We start from the raw sequence: 23,170 nt of genomic DNA, 5'->3' as shown, positions 1-23,170 counted from the left end.
TTCAGGAGTCATCAAGAAAAAAATGGTGAACTGGACAGAAAGTGTTGAGGAATGACAGAGAATGAGGTGAGATACATAGGGACAGATGTTGGGGGAGGAGGGATCCCAAGAATCAGGTAGAGCTGGGTCCCCCACACCAAAAAAAAAGAACATATCTACCTCAGCAGTTGTCCAAACCCCGATATCCAACTGTCCACTCAGTATGTCTGGTAAGCTACTGATAAGCTGGTCGTGAAGAGAAACTGAAAATCTATTTCCAAATATCTTGGAAACTGCACAAGGGAATATAAATTTCTGTTGTTGTTTCAATATACCTTTGTTAAATAACGATAACTCAGGAATGGGAGCAATATTTTCTTTTTGAATTTCTGAGAGTATTAATTATGGGAAATTATCAAGGACAATGCATTTTTTTATCCTAAAATTTTATGAAAATATTGAATAAAGAAAACATTTAGGGAAAGAAATAGTAGGATTACATGCTTATAAATTTTATGAGTTTTGTGACAAGATGGATCAAATTGTAGGGCCAGCCAACCTCTCTCCACTTGGAATTTCAATGCACTCCTTTTTTTCAGTTGAGTGGTTTTTTTTTGTTCGTTTGTGTAATCTTTCCCCTCGTGTTTGCATAGCTAACACCAGTCCCATGCCAGCTTAGGTCATGAACACAGTATTACTGGTGTAATTAAGGTGGTTTGGCTAAGAATTGGGGCAGCAAAGCAAACGGATAACAGGACAATAGTAAAGAACGATGCATATTTATGAACTTCTAGAAGCACAAATTGTTGACTTCATCCAACTAAACGGATTCAACATTTCTTACATTTTCATCAGCCATCTTTCAGAATTCTTTTTCAATTCTTACGCGGGATCCAAAAGCTTTCTCCCCCCTGGTTTGTAATGCCTGTTAAATTGTCACTAAATTATGTTTGTTTAGCACATATGAGACGTTTATATTCTTTTGGCAAGTAGCAGTTTGGATTTTTTAAAGCCTATTCCTGCAAGTGAAGCCAGTGGCCATGAAATGGGCCTATGGTAAAGCCCAGGCAGTTGGCAACTAGAGAGTGTTTATGGGTCAGCTAGGTGCTATCCCAAAACTCATCAGTCTGACCAGTGGGGGCTTTCTTGTAAGTGGGAAACTTATTGACAAAAAACGATAGGCATAACCATTTCTTCAACAAACCTTAACTGAGTGCATTCTTGAGGTCAGATTGCATTCGACTCGAGCTTCCCATGTAAAGTTACGATCACACAGCCCCAACTACCTCTGCCCCGGCAGGACGGAGAACAGACAAGAAAAAACTCGGCAGACCAAAGCTTGCCTGCCAAGCGGGCCATCCTTGCCTGGAGCAGAGGGCTTTCTGGGAATAGCTCTTGAGGGTCTGAGCTCCTCAGCTCTGGGTTACATGTAATGAAGCATCCTTCAGATCATCACCAGTTCCCTGACCAAAGTACTAAAATCTAAAGGTCTAAGGCTGGAAGCAATTTTACCATGAGATGTTAGTATAGTTTTGAATTTGATAGATTTCATTTGAATAGGTGTTGGAACAACATGGGGAACTCTCCTAACGTTGGAGATGAGAGCTGCACTTCACCACTTTATTTCCATTGGAGTGTCCGTCAGGATTGCCTAGAGGGCAGAGAACATTCTCTCTGGCAGTGGTAAGCTGAGGAAGGACTGTGTGTCTGCTGACCAGATGAGTGACCTAGTGCTTCAGGACAGAAGTCAGCAAACTATGGTCATTCATCTAGTGTTCTCCATGACCTGGGAGTATTCTTTGTAAATGAGAAGCTGTCTCAGGGCCACGGGAACCAGTAATCCTTATAATGATGGCAGAATTTCGTTCCTCCTGGAGCCAGAACATTTTGCAGGTGACTTTCCAAATCTTAACCAGGGTGCTTTTATGACATCACTGACATGGAGTCTGGGTGAGGTAAAGATACTTAAGTGGAAATATTTATTTCCTTAAAATGATAACTTAGTTTTCCCTCTCCAACTTTGAGAAGGAACATCAAGAGGAAGGGGGACAAGGTGATACCAGCATTTTGACATACTACAAATCCTAGGGACTTGTTGCAGAGCGTCCTGGGTCCGGGTCCGGTTCAGGAGACCTCACATCCCTTTTTCCATTCAGACAGGTCCTTGCCCTCGCAGTGTTTCTTCCAGCCTTGCCTGAGGAGGACAGGGAAGCAGGAAGAACAGAAAGAAGCATGACAGTCCAAATATTCTTAGGTCCAAAACCATAGGTAATTAACCAAAACAACCAGCAGCACCCAGGACTTAGTTTTATTCATTTCTGAGATCCAAGGACACTGTCCCTGTGCCTTGTTAAGACTTCTCCCTTCTTGATTTTCTCCTAGTCCTTATTAGCCTCAGCAACAGGTAAACAACTTGCATAAGGATGGGTCATTTAGTTAAACACCTCCGCTTCTGAAAATTCAGGTTCCCCAGGTGGGTGACCTGGTTAGCAATGTTCACAAGACACCCAGCCTCAGAAATTGACAGTGAGCACCAGAAACCATGTCTCTGCACAATCCTAGGGCTGTTTCCAGCTAATCTAGGGTATGGCTGATGTGGTTATTCTTCTCTCGCTGCTTCCTGTTCTCTCTCCCCACAAAATGTTGCTCTAGCTCTCCAAAACTATATCCAAAAGTTGAACAGGCTCAAGCTTTTTCCCTCTGGTGTATTGCCTTCACCAGCAATTCACATTCGAAAATATCTGTTGTTCCACTGTTTGGACCATCTTAATGTGAAAGACAATCACACATCGCCATGACTCATAACATCTCTCCTCCCCGTAGAAACCCCTTTCACGGTGTTCACGGTACACCCACACACTCATGGGGGAGGGTATAGACAAGGTCACATTAAAATCATTGGACCATTCTGCAAAGGGGAGTTTGTCAGTGCCCGCTGCAGCCGTGATGAATGGACACACGGTCGTTTTTTTGCCCTGGTCGGTCCAAGTCTTCCAAGGAGACTCTTACCAATAGTTCATCCCTTCTGTCTCTTTAGCAATTTTCTTGGCACAGATAATCGCATCTGTGAGGTCGTCAGTGAGCAAGGCTGTGAAAGAGAGGAGTACAGTATTAGCTGAGACTGTTATTTGAGGGGAGCCCCCAGTCACTATTTTTTGGAACGGGAGGGTAGGAAGAACTCTGAGATGCATTCTTATTTTTGTTGAGCTTCTTCACAAATCAAAGAATTTTTTTTTTTTTAAATTTCTAGAGTAGAATATCTTGACTTTTTGAAGTTTTAGTCCTGAAGGGTTTTTGGAAATGTTTAGAAAAGACACGGTAGGTGGCGCCTGGGACCTTGAGCATCTGACTCTTGATTTCAGCTCAGGTCACCATCCCAGGGTCATGGGAATGAACCCCACATCGGGCATCGAGCTCCACGCTCAGATGCTTAAGACTCTCTCTCTCTCTTTCTCTGTCCCTCCCTTTCCCTCATGCACATGCTCTCTCTCTAAAATAATTTTTTTTAATTTTTTTTAACGTTTATTTATTTTTGAGACAGAGAGAGACACAGCGTGACTGGGGGAGGGTCAGAGAGAGGGAGACACAGAATCTGAAACAGGCTCCAGGCTCTGAGCTGTCAGCACAGAGCCCGACGTGGGGCTCCAACTCACGGACCGCGAGATCATGACCTGAGCCAAAGTTGGCCGCCTAACCGACTGAGCCACCCAGGCGCCCCTAAAATAATTTTTTTTTTAAAAAAGACACAGTAGGAGAATGTTTTCTGTGTCCTGAAGAAACACACAAGTAAGAGGCACAGTGAGTACAAGGTTTTCTCTACTTGGGTTACTTTGACACATGCAATCTCCTTATAGGTAAATATGAACCTTGTCCATTTAACTTTGCAGTTTGTGCATTAAAAGCAAGTTCTACCCAAGGTGTTTATCATAGGCAAGTTTTTTATGTCAAATACATTGGTCTTTATTATTTTTTCTATGGCTTTCAGACATAAGGAATCTTTTGATTGCAAATGAAATCATTGGTATCTGCATTCTCTCCTGCTTGTCCAGAAGTGGGCTCAAAATCCTCAATGCAAACATGACAGAAAAAGGCAAAAAGTATAAAGTCTAGCATCACTTCTGTTGCATGGCGGGTTCTTCAGAAGCAAATGCAGAGACGGGTTTGGGATGCCAACACGTATCCACATCTGTGGAAAGAAGAGGGCAGAAGCCGGACTGGGTCGATGGAGATATTCAGTTGTGATGCAGGCTCACCGAAGTTGGCCAAGTTGTGCCCAAATAGCTAAGTCTTTTTTTTTTTTAAACGTTTATTTACTTATTTTGAGAGACAACGAGTGTACATGTGCATGCATGCACAGGGAAGGGCAGAGAGAGGAGAGAGAGGATCCCAAGAGCGCTCCTCGCTCTTGGCGTTCCTTACTGAACACAGGGGTCTATCCCGTGAACCATGAGATCACGACCTGAGCCAATGAGCCACCCAGGTTTCCCCAAATGGCTACGTCCTTAGGCCTCTGCATCACTCAGTCCCTGGGTGTGGACTGCTGCAGAGGGGCACAGTGTGAGATTAGTCCTCTGCGGTTAAGACAGACCCTAAAGGAGGTACCAGGTAGACGTCTGCAAATGCGCAGATGTCGCAGAAGCCAGACATCGTCCCTTCAAGGGGAATCTGGGCCGTCCATCTCCCTGCCCATCACAACCACTGATCCAAGACATAAAAGCCAGAGCCATTAGATGGCGTTTTTATTTATCAATTAAGCAAAGATCTTGAAAGAATGGGGTAATACTGCGTGTTGACGAGGGTGCGATGAAATAGGCACTCTTCCGTACTTCCTGGTGAGAATATAACGGGTTCAGCTTTTCAGGAAAGCAATTGAACAGCATGTGTCAAGAGCCTTAAAGTGGTCTTATCCTTTCAGCTAGCAATTTCTCTTTCTGGGCCTATCTTAAGGAATTCATTACGACCCGAGACAAAGATTTATTTACAGAGTAGTTTATTGCAGCTTAGTGTGTAAGAGGAAATTGATTTTCAAGCGTAAGAGATCTAATTGCCTCATAATTAGGGATGTTCACATTAATAATAATACCTCCACAGAATGGAATAAGGTGCCATTTAAAATCACGGGTTGACGTGGTTTCATAACAGTGGGAAATGCTCCCAATATGAAGTTCTCAGGATTGTAAAAAGATCCACCTAGAGCTACACCATTCAATTTGGTAGACATTAGCTATATGGGGCTATTTAAATCTAAATGAATTTATACAATCAGAACTTCAGTTCGTCAGGTGCTCTCACTACATTTCAGATGCTTTATAACGTCTTTGTTGTGGCTAGTCGTTCTCATATTGGATAGCCCAGAAAACATTTCCGTCGTCACAGAAAGTACGATTGGACAGCACCGGTTTAGAGAGAAAATAAAAAGATAGTCATAGCCACCGGTATTTGAAGGTTTAGCTCTAAATTCTGGCATCACCAATGCTTTAAATCTTCCCTGCATGTTTCTAATTTTTTTACAGTAGAAATGCATTATTTTTATTTTCAGAAAACTATAACAAAAAAGAATCATATTGTGATCAAATGGATCGCTAAAACACAAAATTATTTTGTAAACTCAGTTGAAAATGGTGTTTTTCTTGAGTATGCCAACTTAGTTGCTAATTAAGTTGCTTTCTCAGATAAGCTAAACCAGAAGACACAGGTAGTGATAGATTGCTTTTAAGCAAATTCATCCAAATGTGGTGGTTTTTAAATTTAAAACAAAATTCTGCTAAACAAGAGAAAACGAATGAAAAATATGAGCTATAAGCGATGACAAATTGGGACAATATATTCAAATTCATCATTTGATACACAGTGAAAATTAAAGCTTTGTTAGCTTATATGCACTTTGTTTCTAGAGAGATGAATAGTTAGAATATCAATTACTGTTACTAACACCTGCCTTTATAGAAAAAATACTCTGGTCAGGCTCATGTTAAGTCCCTTCATGTATTATCTCTGTTAGGACTTGGAACAACCATGTGGGTGAGTACCATTATTAGCCCATTAAACTGAGGTCTACACCCAGTAAATGAGTCTGCATTCAAACCTAGGGCTTAAATTCTGTTGTCTCCCCTGCTTCCTTCCAACATGGCCACTTAAGCAAAGATTTCTGCTTATAAGACTATATGCTAATGAAGTTGATAATAAAAATATAAATACTCTATTAATTTTTCAAGTAATTATTTGTTAGGAGATTATCCAAACTTAAATTCTTGGTATCTGATGCACATTCCAATTACATAGAAACACTTTATTTTGTGTGCATAATTATTTTTTTAATGTTTATTTATTGAAAGAGAGAGAAAGAGAGCACGTGTGTATGTGTGTATGCATGCATGAGTTGGGGAAGAGCAGAGAGAGAGAGAGAGAGAGAGAGAGAGAGAGAGAGAGAATCCCAGGCAGGGTCCATGTTATCAGCACAGAGACCAACTCAGAACTCTATCCCATGAACCTAGAGATCAGGATCTGAGCTGAAATCAAGAGTCGGATGCTTAAATGACTGAGCCACCCAGGTGCCCCTGTGTGTATAAATTCTTGATAAGTGCTGAGATATTATGGGGTTTGTATTAGGAAGTGGTTGGAGACTGTTTCCTAAGAGAAGTGGGTTCGGTGGGGCCTCGAGGGGTGGGAAGGACATAAATTATACATAGTGGGCAAGAAGTAGAGAGTATTCTATTATGCCAGGACCGGAACACGCTGGAAGACAGGACTGGAACACAAAGTGGAAGGCTTGTGTTTGGGGTAAGGCAGTTTGCTTGGCTGGAGATGCTGTGTAGCCATTGGCAGCCATTGGTAGCTCCAGTCACTGGCTGGAGATTAGCTGCTACAGAACCATGTGGTGGAGACCTTGTAAAGTTTGTCAGTCTCCCATTTTGCGATAGCTTTATGTTGCCTAAATGAGATGTTTTCAAAGTGCTAGTTGGACGTGACTTTGAATTTGCTCAGGAAAATTTGTTGAGGAAGATGGGGGCTGGGAAACACGAACTGGATGGGCTGAGATGCGAAGACACAAGGAAACCACCACAGAGGGGCAGCAGAGGGGCAGAAACGAGTCAAGAAAGCAAGTGTTTACAAGGATCCATGCCAAGAATTGCTTCTGCTCAATTTACTTTAAATAGACAAGTCTGTCCAGTCAAAGGGTTCTGTTGAACAGCAAAGCATTATTCAGCTGAATAGTTTATTCTCCCACATCCAACAACAGAAAATGGCAACAATCTACAAAAAAGAATAACTTATTTTCAGGTAAGCTGGTTCTGCTATAAAGTCTGTCTGTCTCTCCCCAGCATCCTTCTGCCTTCCAACTAAAATATCACTACCACGCCTACAATTTAAATCTCCTTCCCCTCTCTGAAGTGACAAAGGCCAACTCAGATACCAGGCTGATGAGAAATAGAGATTAATATAGGTAGACGAGACTAGATACGAGAGACAAAATCACCCTTTTTTTCCCCCCTTAAACATCTCTCATTTTAAAGAGGTCTGTGCTATTAGAGGAAAATAAAGATTGATATTTTATTATCATGTGTGTGCATACACATATATATGTTTATATTTATACATACGTATATATACAAATATTCTGTCTAAATGGTTTGGGGAAGGTAGGCAGGAATTCTGGAAACACAATTTGGTATGGGTGTGAGGAGACAGTATAGCTTTGGAAGATGGGCAGGAGGTACATATGAACCGTACATTTATGAAATGTAATGTTTCTTGTAAAGATACCCCAATGCTAACTTGTTTCCCAGTTCCCATGACAAATGTCCCTACTTCTGTAATACGTGGGACAGAATAACATCGTCCATAATTAAAGCTTCTCTGGCCTGAGGCTGAGGGAAGCCAGTTACTAAGGGGTGATTAGGATATAAAACCAACATCCTGTTTTCTATTTTAAAGCTGTCTCTGAAAATCCCATGCTCTTTATGATGAGAAAGCAGATAGGAGAGTTCCTTCACCTCTCACCATGAACAGTCCGACATTTTCATTTCCTAGCATTCAAGATTGCCTTGCAGATATACGTTTGCCCCAGACTTCCTTATTTCAAACTAAATTGAACAATATTAAATTAGTCAACTGAAAGTAAAGTCAAGCATGGTCGTGATGGAGTCACAGATTTTCTCTCCCACTGTAAACAGCTAGAAAACTACACAAATACATGAAAACATTATTTTCAGACATTAGACAGCAAGCAATGCAGGATCGTGACCCTTGAAAGATAGAAACCAAATGAGGAGAGTCTTATGATTGCCATGAGTTTCTGCCCAGAGGCACTGTTCAAGCAAGAAAGGTAAAACCCAGGCAGGAGATGGCAGTTTAAGTGGAGGAGACAGAGATAAGAGGCCAAGGCAAGTGGAATTTGTGGAGAAGAGAATCTGAGAGGAAGGGGCCACCCAGAAGGAGAACACCAGAGATCTGCATAGATATTCCACTGAGTTTTTGACCGAAAGCTTAACTGGGTTCGCAAGGGGTAAAACTCCACGAAGCTAGTTAGAAAACGATTACCAGGGACCTGTACAATTACAGAGCTCACCCAGGGCTGGGAGACATTTGTTTTCTGAGTAGTCAGAGGGAAGAGATCTTGGTGAACCCCTGGACATTCAAAAGACACTAGAAAAGCTATGCCTTCGTAGTTGGGTTAAATTAGCCCTACCTTAAATACTACTAGCGAACTTCCCTACCACAATTTAAAAGCAAGTATTAACAGGGTCAAGCCGATCAGAATTAAGGACTTGCCAAGGTGAAATCCAATAGTCCTTAAAGGACCTTGACAACATAATTGGGACACTTAAAAATGTAATACATACTATGTTTAGTATCCAACAAAATGTTATTATATGTGCAAAGAGGTATAAGAATGTGACCCACAACCAGGGGAAAGAGCAGTCAATGTTAAGACCCAGAAATGGCACAGCTTATTGAATTACCAGGCAAGGAATGTAAAATAATGTATAAATATGCTTATTGATATCAAGGACTTAAACAAAAACATGAATAAAATGAGGGAAATGAAATACATAAGCTGATCACCCAGCACTGAAAATATACAATATCGGAAATGAAAAATTCAATTAATGAATTTAATAGATTAGGCACTTCAGAAAAAAGAACAGAGAATGTGAAGATATAGCAATGGAAACTATTGAAAATAAAACACAGGAAGGGGAAAAGACAGAAAAAAAGGAAGAGCGTCAGTGACCTATGGGACAATATCGAGTGATCTAACGCATGTGTCATTAGAATTTTCAAAGGAGAAAAGATGAAAATTATAAACCCAGGGATCCAAAATGTTAATGAATATCAAGTAAGATAAACATAAGAAAACAGACTTCGTGATCACGTTGCTGAAAATTGGGCATTATAAAGAAACCTTAAATGCAGGTAGAGAATAAAAAGAGACATTACACCCTGGGGATGCAAATCAGAAGATCACCAGTTTCTCAAAAAAAGAAAATGAGCCAGAAGACGAAAGGATATCTTTAACACATTTAGAGAAAAACAGCCTCCAGCTTAGAATTTTATATAGAGAGCAAATAGCCCTCAAAAAAAAAAAAATGAAATATAGACATTTTCAGGCAGATAAAAGCTGAGAAAATGCTTTTTAGTAGACCTCCACTCTAAAAAAAAATACTGAAGGATATTCTTTAGGCTGGAGGAAAATGATATCGCTTAACTGCCTACCCAAATGAATTCCACGAAAGGAGTGAGGAGAGTTGGAGATGGTAAATGTGTGGCAAATATAAAGAGACCCTTTTCCTCAGTTAAACAATTTACTTAAAAGATAATTGCTACAGGCAAAAATGCATGAGGCAAAAATGCAATGACTTATAACACGTTGAAGTAAGGTGCAGGGCAACATAGCATAAAGGATGGGATGGGGAAATACGTATATAGTTATAAGACTATTATATTGTATATATTGTGTATTATACATGAGTATAATGTTATTTGAAGGTAGAATGTGAGATGATGCATGTTGTAAACCCTAGAGTAACCGCTGTAAATAAAACAGAAGTGCAGCTAACAAGCCAAGGGAGGAAAGAGAGTACTGAAAAATATCCAATAATCCAAAAGAAGGCAGAAAAAAACGAACCCGGACTAGATGGCACTAAGAGAAAACAAACAAAAAAACCCAAGACAGTGGATTTTAAAGTAACCGTGTAAGTGATCACATTGGCTATAAATGTTCTAACGTCCAGCAAACTGGCCCACAGGCCTGTGCTCTGTTTTTGTAAATAAAGTTTTATGGGAACCCAGCCACGCTTACTCATTCGCATCTTCTCTATGACTGCTTTTGCGTTACACGGAGAGTCGAAAGTTCCAACTGAGACTGTACACAACGCTAAAAAATTTACTATCTGGCCCTTTAAAAAAACAATTTGCTGGCACTGTCGACAATAGCCCAAGTATGGAAAGAGCCCAGATGTCCATCGACTGACGAATGGATAAAGAAGATGTGGAAAAGAAGGGAATATTACTCGGTGATCAAAAAGAATGAAATCCTGCCATTTGCGATAGTGTGGATGGTACTAGGGTGTGTTATGCCAAGCGAAATAAGTCAGTCAGAGAAAGACAAATATCATATGATTTCACTCACGGGTGGAATTCAAGAAACAAAACAGATGAACGTAGGGGAAAGGAAGTAAAAATAAGATATAAACAAAGAGGAAGACAAACCATAAGAGACTCTTAAATACAGAGAACAAACTGAGGGTTGCTGGTGGGGTGTTGGGTGAGGGGATGGGCTAAATGGGCAATGGGCATTAAGGAGGGCACTTGTTGGGGTGAGCACTGGGTGTTATATATAAATGATGAATCACTAAATTCTATTCCTGAAATCATTATTATACTACATGTTAACTTGGATTTAAATTTTTAAAAATGTTAAAAAAATAAACCACACTGAGATAAAGAAAGAAAGAAAGAAAGAAAGAAAGAAAGAAAGAAAGAAAGAAAGAAAGAAAGAAAAAGAAAATAGAGTTTGCTGACCTCTGGTCTAAAAATTCTTTTTTTTTTGTTAAAAAAATTTTTTTAATGTTTTATTCATTTTTCACAGAGAGAGAGAAGGTGGGGGAAGGGCAGAGAGAGAGGGAGACACAGAATCCGAAGCAGGCTCCAGGCTCTGAGCTGACAGCCCAGAACCCGATGTGGGGCTTGAACTCACAAACTGTGAGATCATGACCTGAGCCGAAGTCGGACACTTAACCGAATGAAACACCCAGGCGCCCCCCTGGTCTAAAAATTCTTAACAAAAAGCAGAAACTGTTGGACTGGATATAAAATCAACACCTAACTATGTGCGGTCTGTAAGAAATTCACAGTAAATATAAAGATGTAGATAAGTGAAAAGTAAAAAAATGGTGGGGAGCCTCGGTGGCTCAGTTGGTTGAATGTCTGACTTTCAGCTCAGGTCATGATCTCTCTGTTTGTGAGTTTGAGCCCCACATCGGGCTCTGTGCTGATAGCTCGGAGCCTGGAGCCTGCTTCAGATTCTGTGTCTTCCTCTCTCTCTGCCCTCTCCTGCTTGTGCTCTCTCTCTCTCTCTTTCTCAAAATTAAATAAACATTAAAAAAATTTTTTAAGTAACAGAATGGAAAGAAATATATTGTGCAAAGAAAACTGAATCACTATAGTACTATCAGGTAAAGTAGATTTGGGGATAAGAAATATTATCAGAGTTAAGGAGGGGCATTGGCACTAATGATAAAAGGGTCAACTAATTAGGAAGATTTAACAGTCCTCAATATGTATGTATCTAATAACAGAGCTTCAAAAATGGACAAATCTGAAAGAAGAACTATGTAAATTGTAATTTTATAGTTGGAGATTTCAATACATCTTTCTCATTACTTGATAGAATAAGTAAGAAAATAAGTATATAATATACTTATAGATAATTATAAAATATACATATAGTATAGATGCTTATTTTATATATATATATATATACATATATATATATATATATATATATATATATATAGTGTAGAATATCTACCTAGCAACTGAGGAATACACATAATTTTTTCAAATGCACATTTGCCCTAATTATATGCTGTATGGTGACCATAGATCTATGTCACAAATAAGGTTCAAATCATTTTAAAGGTTTGAAACCATATAGACTACTGCAATAGTCTATTTTAGAAATCAAGTGTAAAAATTCATCCTGGGGTCATCCCTTATAGTCATCTTGGGCCTTCCCTTTGGCTCTCTCCTTTATTGAAATGTCTTGTTTTGTGGATCTGTGTCTTCCTATTTCTTGGTTTACCTTGTCCGTTTGGTGGAACACCTTTTCTGTGCACTAAGAGACTGATCTACATGGATGACATCAGTAGACACCCCCCCTCCGCCCGCCCCCTCCTCTGACTTCAGAGTTGAACGGTGAACACCAGCAGGAGATTGCAAGGGAAAAGGACAGTGAAGTTGGGATATATACGTTTCCTCAGGGTTTTTTTTCTGTCCAGTCACCAAGAACAAACTGTGTCCATTGATGGAAGGTCACAGCTCCTACAAGGTAGCCTTCGCCATATGGACCCTGTACCTGGGTGTGGGTCACAGCTCTCTCTCCATTTCCCCTTGGGCCAGGAGTTAGTAATGGTTTGCTGTTTCGAATCCCTTGCTTCAATACTTGGAAATAGCTTTTCTTGAAGATTTTAAAGACAGGACTCTATTTTCGTCTAGCTTCCCAGCGTTGATATTGAGAAGTCGGATGCCACTCTGATGCTTGATCTTCTGTAGGGAACATGTTTCTCTCTCTCTTTGAAGACGATAGTGTATTCTAATACTCTCCGGTTTTCTGAAATTTCATGAGGCTGTGCCTTAATGTGAATCTATGTTAATTGACTGTACTCCTTCCGTGATGAACCTTATAAATTGGAGATGCGTGCCTTTCTGTCCTGGAAATATTTTTGAAAGATGTCACTCTATCTACTGTTCCCCTTCTTATCCTGCTGAAACTTGTATTACTCAGACCCATTTATTTTTCTTATCCTTACTTCCCCTATTTTCCATATGTCTCTTTCTTCTTCATTCTGCTTTAGAGAGAGTTCCTTAATCTTATCTTCCAACTTATCTATGGAGGTTTTCATGTCTGCGATCATATTTTAAATTTCCAGGGGCTCTTGTTCTCTAAATGTTTCTTTTGTTTTTATAAAAGAAAGCATCCTTTTCTTGTTTCATTGATATGACTGACATGTTTATCTATATGAAGATATTAATGATAGTTTCCTTTTTCATTTGAAATTTTCACGTCTCTGTATCATCTCTGCTTTCAACAAGTTACTTTTATCTGATTTTGTTTTTTTCCATTTTGTTTTTGTTTTGTTTTACTTTGTCTCATTCTTTCACGTCAATGACGCTTCAATGATGTCTGGTGATCTTCGGTTATCTGCACTTATTTAAGAAAGAGAGACTAAAAAGCTGATTGGGAATTCTGTACACAGACACGGAGATTTTCAACTATGTATCTCACTATAGGGAATTCTGGCTAGTTTTGTTCATGGAGAGATCCCACTCAGAATCTTCAGTTATTTCCTTTTCATCTGTCTGAATCCCCCAGAACAGAAACTTCTCTTCTGGCTTCCATCATTCTGAGATCTAACTGGAGGAAAGGGACTGGGACTATGGAAACTTCAATTCAATTTCCCATGTCTTCAGTATGGAGCTCTCCCATTCACAGGGTGTTGAGCTCCCTCAGTTGACGGGACTTTTTACTTGCTGTCTCCAGAAGGGAAAGCTCCAGTATTCTGCCAGGATTGGGGAGAAGCAGTCAGTAGCTAAATAGAGTCAGGAAGGGAATCTGATGGTCTAGCTGCTCCTTAATTGGACTTCCAATCGATCCTCCTATTTTCTACCTACCTTCGCTCGAGTTTCCGGAATTAGCTGATCCTGCTGATTTCTGAGCCCTTTTAGGATTCTGTGGTTGCTTCTTGGCTTTTCCCACTGTCAGTTTAGGACTCAAATTTCTCTAATTACTAAATTAGTCCTCCTGCTTTTCAACTTCTAAAAATGTGCATGTCCGTGGTTTCTACTCCTGAAACCAATACTGCATGGTATGCTAACGAACTTGAATTTAAAGAAATAAATTTTTAAAAACGTACATGTCTAGTTGCTGGGTTTAACTGGAAGACTCCATTGGCAAGCTCTTGGGGATGCTAATGAAATTGACTGTGGGTGGGGAGAGGTTTAAAATTCACACCCGTAGGAAGGTGAAGATACTGAATGTTTTAGTCCAGAAGGTAAGGAATTAAAGACAAGAAATATCGACTAGTCATTTCAAGCATTTAAATCAGTTTCTACGTATAAGGCTGAACAAATTCATTTTGAATAAATCCAGAAGAAAAACTAGAATTAATGGAAGAAAGCTTTAAGGAGGTAGATTTTGGCTCATCAAAAGAATGTTCTAAGTTAAGAGTTGATCGACAATTGTGTGCTCTGCCTCAGGAGTTAGTGAGCATTCTGTTTTAATGTAGGTGTAGGGACAATTTACTAGAAAATTAACACATTGTTCAATCTTTCATACATTCAGACATATGTACTGATTACATAGTAGAGTCAAAAGGAAATTAAAAGTTTATTTTTTGCTTCTAAGGAGTTCGCCACAGAATATCTTATAACTCCGTGTCTTCACCCTTGCTTTTCATTCCTTCCATTCATTTATTTAACGAATATCTATTGAACCCCGAAACTATGGCCAGGTACCACTCTGGGCAATGAGGATACCTCAGTGAACAAAACAAATGAACCCCTGCCCTTGTGTTGTAGAGTGGAGATGATTGGTTGAGTATCTCTTGCATGTTATTCTCCATGACTCCCAGCCATGACCATCATTCAGATCTTTCCCCTCCACACTTGCAGTGACACTTAAACGGTCTCTTCTTCAACCTATCTCATTCCCTGTTTGCAGATTAATCCTTCTGGAGCAGTGCTCAGACAACTGACCTCTGTTGATGTCCAATTGCAGGCAGAGATCAGTACACATGTCTCAGCCTCGCCTCCAAGGCCCTTCACAGCCAGGTGGTAATCAACCTTTCCAACCCCATGTTCTGTTATTTGTCTTTATGTTCCCTTTGTTCTAGATAATACAAAGGTCTCACTGCTCTCTGTGCGTGCACCGAACCTCCCCACATGCACCTTTTAGCTTTCATGGTTCCCTTAACCTGAAATGACTCATCTCTGAATGTCCAAATCTTACTTATCTTCCAAGTCTTAGATCAAATATCCTTGTGTCTACAAAACTTTCCATGACTTTATCCATAACGTCTTTGTCCTCTGCAGTCCACCATACTCAGCCAACACCTGGTTACAGTCATTTAACTTCATAAAGTGTATGACTTGTCCTAATACCAGATTTCATGTCTGATGCTTTCTGCCAGCCTCAACTCGGTGCACATGCATATTTTTTAAACAATTGAAGTAGCACCCTCGGAGTGAATTCTAGCTTAATTTCCACTGTTTAAGAAATTTAAAGTGTATTTAGTGGTCTCATTCTGTACAAATAAGCATAGATGCATACTTCGAGCAAATTGCTTATGGAAAGCAGTTGGCAAACAACTCTCTCCTTCCTGTTGAAGATATTTCATGTCCATATGCGTGAAAGGATAGTAAGGTCATCTGTCCACCCCTCTGTTGTTATGAAACAACATAACTTCATGAAACAACTTCATGACTTCATAACTTCATAACTTCATGAAACAACATGGCTTCATGAAAACCATCCTAGAAGGAATAAGTCCTCGTTGGGCAAGCAGGCCACAGAACTCTGAGTGTCACCCGGGGGGGGGGGGGGCGTTCCATAATTTGTTGGCATGGTGTAGACCTACTTGCACATCTGAACTCGAAACCTCCGCTAAAACAGAAAATGGGTGGATGTTCCATGATCAGCTTTCCTGCCTCTATCCCCCAGGACGTTATTTTTGGAAAAGCAAAACCGTACCCGAGCAGGCGACGTGACAGTGGTTCTTCTCCTGTAGCTTCGCATGTCTGCACCACGTGAAGCTGTTTATCTGGAAAATGCCGTAGTCAGTGCTTCCATCCTCCAGCTGGGTCTGTGCCGTCGTGTTGTAGTGGCTCTCATAGTATGCCATGCAGATCCCTAGAGGAGGAAAAAGCCAGGAACGCCAGTAAATGTATGTTTTCCCCTCCAACCCTGCTCTTAGAGGAGAGTTCTTTATACATGTTATAATAATGCTGTGGTCCCAACCTAGCTTGGGGAAGGACAGGGCAGGTAGTATACCCACGGAGCACACCCTAAGCCACATACCTTGTCAGTGGCTACACCTGGACTAGATGGGAACTCAGGTCCTCCCCCTACTGCGCCAGCAAAGGTGGCGTTGTTTTCTCCTTCCCTGACTGATGGACTCCAAGGGTGAGGACAGGATGGGCAGGGAGGAGGACAGGAGCCCCAGAGAGCAGCGGTTGAGAAGAACATGTGGACAGCCAGCAGGTGTCCCTGGTGGGGCAGACCGTGGAAGAGCTGGGGACAAGCCAGAGCTGGAGGTGTGGGGAGACTTTGATATCTCGGGCAGTGGCGGGGGGGGGGAGATCAAAAGTAGAAAAAGAACAGGAAGGAAGAAATCTCACAGTTTCCAAGGCTAAAGCCCTGGTAATTGTCCAGGCCAGCCCTTGAAAATATTTTTGCCAGTTTACAGCGAGTGTAGACTTTGGACTCAGTGACGGTGACCAGGCAGCCAATCAGGGCCAAGATGCTGGCAGCCTTCATCCCCAGGTCTGTTGTAGGCAGAACCTGTCAAAGACAGGAGACCACGTCAAAAAATCTTGCTCTGTCCTGAGTCCTGAGATAAGTCTGTTGCCATTGAGATCTTCAAATCTGCCACAGTTGTGGATGGTTCTGCCTAGAATTTTCCTGGTACTTTTATTTTTATTTTACTTTATTTTATTTTAATTATTAAATTGAAAAAAATTTTGAGTATAATTGACATACAGTGTTACGTTAGTTTCGGCTGTACAACATGGTAATTTGACAAGTTTATACATTACATTATGCTCATTGCAAGTGTCACCATACAATGCTCTTGCAATATCATTGACTATATTCCCTATGCTGTGTCTTTTATTCCTGTGGCTTATTCATCCCATAAATGGAAGCCTGTGTCTCCCATCCCCTTCACCCATTTTGCCCAGCACCCCCCCACACCCCCCAATTTCTGTTTCTTTTGATCTTTCAGAGCAGCATGGGGAAAAAACAAAGTACAGGAGTAAACAGTACAAGGAAGGAATGAGTACAGGCTCTTTCCTTAATACTTTTCTTCATGGTCACTTTCAAGTAAATGCTATGTTTCTGAGATCAGACCAGCAAAGAACTAAGCCCTTCTTTGTTGAGGCTCAGTTAGAAACCACAGAGGGCATTCCATTTCCAGGAGTCCCATTTTAACTCTATCAATAGACCAAAATAGAATACAAAGAATTAAGCATTCCTTATATATGTGGAAACATACACCCCAGTTTCAACCAGAGGTGGCAGATACATGGGTCTGCAAGGACAACTTTTAAGATTTATTAATCGGGGCTTTATTGAAATAAGACTTATGGGTGCTTGGGTGGGTCGATTAGTTAAGCACCCAACTCTTGATTTCAACTCAGGTCATGATCTCATAGTCACGAGAGTGAGCCCTACATTGGGGGGAGCCTGCTTGAGATTCTCAACATGAAGCCTGTTTGAGATTCTCCCCTCCTCTCCCTCTACCTCTCCCCCACTTGCATGCATGCTCTCTCTCTCTCGCTCTCTCTCTCTCAAAAAATAAAAATAAAATAAAATAAATGAAATAAGAAGATTTAGCATCTTATCTTTCTTCCATTCTCTTAATACATTTCCAAATGTGGGAGCCTTGTTTCAAAAATATCAGTGTTATATTGCAAATCCAATGTTTTTCTGAGCCCCTCCATCACTGCTGCATAGGTTCCCTTAAAAGTCTTGGTATTGACTGTTGAGCAAGAGGGGACAGCTGACCATGGATCACAAGAGGAGGGAAGTGTTGGTGGTGGGAGTAGAGAAGCCATAAAGAGACCCCCACTGAATTATTTAAAGTGGGAGTAGGATCAAGAGTTCCATGCCTTGTTGTCTACTGGTTTTCTAGAAGTGCTTCCTCTCTCAAAGCAATGTCTTCCCCAAATACAGTAGTCTTGCTGGGATGGGGGTGGAGTGAAATTTATGACACTGAACTTGATATTCATACATATTTTTATCCAGCATAATTTCTGCCATTGCCTAGAGATTTCTAAAGCTATTAGTTTCCTCTCCTAGAGTTACATTCTCCAATTGAAAGGTGATGCTAAAAACAGGGCTGAGTATTCAGAAAGACCAGAGAAAGAGTCACCATGGGGGCTTTAAAGTAATAAGCAATAAGGTCATCTGGTGTATACAGAATACATACTGGTGAATAGCAAGGCTCAGCAACCCAGGCCTGCTTTTGTAAATAAAGTTTTATCGGAACATAGCTATGCCCATCCGGTAATAGAATGTGTATGGCTGCTTTTCGCAGGGTTGAGTGGTTGTGTTAGAGACCGTATAGGTCACAAAGTCTAAGATACTCATCTGATCCCTTCCAGAAATGGTCCCTTATGTACAACAGTGAGCTCTGTGCTAGGCGCTGAGAGGGAGATACCTGAGGTTTATGATGCAGAGCTTACATATTAAGTTGGTTTCTATCGCCTGCGTGAAAGGGTCCCCTTAGAATCTTACTGGTCACCAACAAAACAAAATGAAACAAGACCTCACAGAAGTGGTAGCCCCAAGCACACTGTTCTCTGCCCTTCAAGCCAGAGGTGGCTTTTACTGGTTCTTTGGGACAGGGGGTTTCACTGGAATAATTTAGGTCTCATCAAAAAGGCAGATTCCTGGTGCCCACCGCAGCGATCGTGCTTAGGTGATTCTGTGAAAGGAACATTATTCTACTTACTCAGTCGGTGACTGGCAGCTTACACGAGCTTCCTGCACCCTGTGAAACCATTTCTGATTCTTACAAGGCAAAAGTGATCTGTCTTCAACCAAGAATCTTTCTTTAGAGCCTTAGCAAGAGAAGAGTTCCTAACTCTTGTTCCCAACTGCCTAGAGATTCTAGAATCCTACTTCTTGGGACTTGGGTGATCACTGCGTTCCGGGCCTTCCTTACTCTTCTTTTCTCTTCTTCCTCCACAGCAGCCCTCCTCACTGCTCAACTCAGCCAGGGCTTCCCTTTCAAGCGCAAGCTCCTCTCTCAGGCAACAGTCTCCAAACGTTATCACAAATCCCATCAATAAAGAAACTTGAGCCCATCCCCCCAGTAGGTATATATCAAATTGTAACCCACACTCATGTTCTTCTGTACTAATGTTCCATAAATTAGAAACATAGACAGAACTAAAATTTGAAAAAGGATGAGATAGAGGTGAAATTAGCCCTTAAAAGTTGTATTAAAAGCCCAAAATGTCTTGCTATAACTTGTTATCGTTAATAAAATATTTTTAGCGAGATCAGCAACACCCGACTGAAAAATGCGCAAGTGATCTGAACAGACATTTCATCAGAGAAAACATGAAGATGGCCAATAAGCATGTAAAAGATGGTTAACATCTTTTGCCATTAGGGAAATGGAAACTAAAACCAAAATGAAATACCGCTTCACGTCTCTTAGAATAACTAAAATCAATCAAACAGACAATCCGCAAAGACAATGAGGCTGTGGGTCAGTGAGAAGTCTCATTCTTCACTGGTGGAATGCAAAATTGTATAGTCGTCTTGGAGAACAGTTAGGCAGTTCTGACAAAGTTGAACATAGACTTTCCAATTACATCAACAATCACACTTCTGGTATTTATCCGCGTGAACTGAAAACTTCTGTTTGCGTGAAAAGAAGTTAGCCTATGTTTCTAGCAACTATTCATAATCATTGCAAATGGAGGCAACCAGATGTCCTTCAACCGAAGAACGTATGCAAAACTCGGCATATCCATTCAGTGGAATACTACCCGACAATAAAGGCAACGAGCTACGGGTCCCACAACACGGATGAATCTCAAGTGCATTTTGCTAAGTAAAAGAAAAAAAAACCCAAAAGACTATATGTTACAGGATTTCACTTATGTGACATTATGAAAAAGAAAAACTATGGGATTGAAAATAGGTCAGTGGTTGCCAGGGGTTAAGGGTGGGGTTGACTACAAAGGGAGAGCACAAGGGAGATCTGAGGTCAGTGAAACCATTCTTTGTGGTACTGGGGGAGTGAATACATGATTCTGCATATTTTTCAAAACCCACTGAACTGGGCACCACAAAGAATGAGTTTTGCTGTAGGCAAATTAAAAAAAAAAAATCAGTCCAGATGTTGGGGGGATTCCCAAGGTGGAATGCAGACTGTGACAAACCTGTGTTCCAGATGTTTGACATAACCTCACTGAAGGGGGTGGGAAAAGAGTTATTGATCTAGATAATTTTGGAAAACAGTGTTTTCACTGGCTGCTTAAGTCTAAGGCCAAAAAGATCTGTGTGTCAACACTGTACTGTAGTTAGTAAATTAGTTTCTCATAGGGGTAAGATTTAGCAATTCTAAAACTATTTTACATGGTTACTAGGATTAAATAAATGAGTAAGTAAACTATGAGTAATGGGAGCCAGGTTTCACACTCTCAGAAGAAGTTACAAATACGTAAAAGAGGAAGTCTAGAATGAACCCCGTGGTGCTGGATTAGAGTCAGAGATTATCTATCATATCTATTTATCTTTCTATCATCTATTACCTATCATCTATGTATCTCATCTATGTATCTATCATCTATATCTATCTATCTATCTATCTATCTATCATCTTCAGATAGATATACACATATGTATACACACATACTTATATTTTCCCCTATCTTTGATATCTTTTAGCTTTGATAGAGAAATAAATGTAGGTATGTGGGTGTACATGGCTTAGTATGTATACATTTATTTCTTAACTTTGGCTTCTGAGAGGACCTAGAGGATGTGACCCTCAGTAACAATGAGCACACTCAGGACCCAGATCTTGCTTCTAGCACCATTCTCCAAGGAAGGAAACCTGGACTTCTTGGAAAATTGGCTGACTCCAGGACTGGGGCATGGAGGACGAGCCTGCCTGGAGCATCTTATTAGTATTATATTAAGGAAGTGCTTGGGGTTCCCCGGGTGGCTCAGTTGGGTAAGCGTCCGAATTCAGCTCAGGTCATGATCCCGTGGTTTGTGAGTTCGAGCCCCGCATCGGGCTTTGTGCTGACAGCTCAGAGCCTGGAGCCTGCTTCGGATTCTGTGTCTCCCTCTCTCTCTGCCTCTCCTCTGCTCATGCTCTGTCTCTCTTTGTCTCAAAAATAAATAAAAACATTAAAAGAAATTATATTAAGGAAGTGCTGAAAAAGAGAGAGATGAAGAGGGATGGGATATTATATCCAAGGAAAAGAGGAGTCAAACTGAAAGGACATTAGTGGCCAAAGCTGGAACAATTTGAACCACCAAATAAATAGTATAGTATTGGATTATAACTCGGAAAATAAAATAAATATCTATGAGTGCATACTGATATAAATAAATGATTGGATAAATAAATATATGGGGAGAAGGGACAAATCTTACTTACAGAAGAATTTAAAATAATCTATGTGGGTAATCTCCCTCCAGGAAATGGAGCTTAATTCTCCTCCCTTTGAGTAGGGGTTGGATTTAGTGACTTGCTTCCAACAGGCAGAGTGTGGGAAGGGGGAAAACAGAAACTTTATAATGGAGAAACCTGGTGGACCTCACCTTAGCCAGTGTAGAAGGTTAACCTCATCAGGGAGGAGTCATGTTATAGGATGTAATGAGAGGGACATTTGACCTCTGTGGTTTTCTTCCCCAACATCTACAAGCATCATCTAATCATGACAAAATAAGTCAAACCCCAAATGAAGGACATTCTACAAAATACCTCATTGGTACTCTTCAAATGTGTCAAAGTGAAGAAAAACAAGACTGGGAAAATGTTACAGACTAAAAGACAGTAAGAAGATGTGATGATTAAATACAATGTAGTATCCTGGATTGGACCCTGGAATCAAAAAAAAAAAAAAAAAAAGGCAATATTGGAAAATCCAGTGAAATCTGAATAAAGCCTGGATTTGACGCACTGTGCCAATGTTAATTTCTTAGTTTTGACAAATATGCTGTGGATATGACAGATGTTAATGTTAAAGAAGCTGAGTAGAGGGTATATGGAGACTCTATGCTATCTGGGAAACTTTTCTCTAAATCTAAAATTGTTCGAAAATAAGTTTAAAAATCTGCTAGTTCACACACTGCTGATAGCCACTTAGAAGAGAAAAGTTGAGGAAACCTGAAACATTTGTGTGATGTTGTGATTTATAATAAGAAATATATATTTGGTCTTCATTCTGCTTCTGGCACAAAGCTACAACCCTTGGAATTTCCTAAGTGATAAGAGTGATAAAGGCGTCTTGATATTTATAACAAATCCCTTTCATGTTAATGTTTATGTTTATGAGTTTATGTTAATGAGGTGACTTTTGGAGAGCACCAAAGGATAGGGCTGGTTGCCAGCAGCCCCAACCATGCGATTAGGAGACTGGAACTTTCGGTACGCCCCCTCCCCGCCACCCCCACCCCCCCAACCTGCCGACCTCCCAGAGCGGAGGGAGTCTGGAAGTGGAGTCCGATCCCCAATGGCCAATGATTTCATTCATTGTGCCTGCGTAATGAAGGCTTCATAAAGACCCAAAAAGGATGGGGTTTAAAGAGCTTCAGGGTTGGTGAACTGCAGGAGGTGGCATGTCTAAGAAAGAACATGAGGGCTCTGTACCCCTTCCCACACGCCTTCCCCTATGTATCTCTTCCATCTGTCTCTTCTTGAGTTTTATTCTTTTATAATAAACTGGTAAACATAAATGTTTCTCTGAGTTCACTGAGCTGCTCCAGGATATTTATTGAACCCAAGGAGGGGGTCTCTGGAGCCTCCAATTTACAGCCAGTTGGTCAGAAGTGCAGATGACAGTCCGGGTTGTGACTGGCATCTGAAGTGGAGGGCCTGTTGTGGGACTGAGCCCGTGACCTGTGGGACCTACCTGGAGGCAGATAGTGTCAGAAGTGAGTTAAAGTGTGTGACACCCAGACAGGGCCTGCTGAGCATTGGAGAACTGCTAGGTGGTG

At 40.8% G+C, this 23,170-nt stretch overlaps 1 protein-coding gene across 1 annotated transcript; it reads right to left on the bottom strand.

Annotated features, from left to right (window-relative positions):
- Nucleotides 1–1,930: 1,930 nt before the first annotated feature.
- On the bottom strand, nt 1,931–19,061 carry LYZL1 (lysozyme like 1). The gene is made up of 5 exons (XM_007092744.2): nt 18,936–19,061; nt 16,600–16,762; nt 15,953–16,111; nt 2,989–3,067; nt 1,931–2,173 (listed from the first exon to the last, which is right to left on the bottom strand). The coding sequence occupies exons 2-5, from the start codon at nt 16,736–16,738 to the stop codon at nt 2,104–2,106; spliced, it is 447 nt and encodes a 148-aa protein (XP_007092806.1). The 5' UTR covers nt 16,739–16,762; nt 18,936–19,061; the 3' UTR covers nt 1,931–2,103.
- Between the last annotated feature and the right edge of the window lie 4,109 nt (nt 19,062–23,170).

Source organism: Panthera tigris, chromosome B4 (assembly GCF_018350195.1).
Source record: "Panthera tigris isolate Pti1 chromosome B4, P.tigris_Pti1_mat1.1, whole genome shotgun sequence".
Taxonomy (NCBI): Eukaryota; Metazoa; Chordata; class Mammalia; order Carnivora; family Felidae; genus Panthera; species Panthera tigris.
This window is presented reverse-complemented; position numbering and strand designations above follow the sequence as displayed.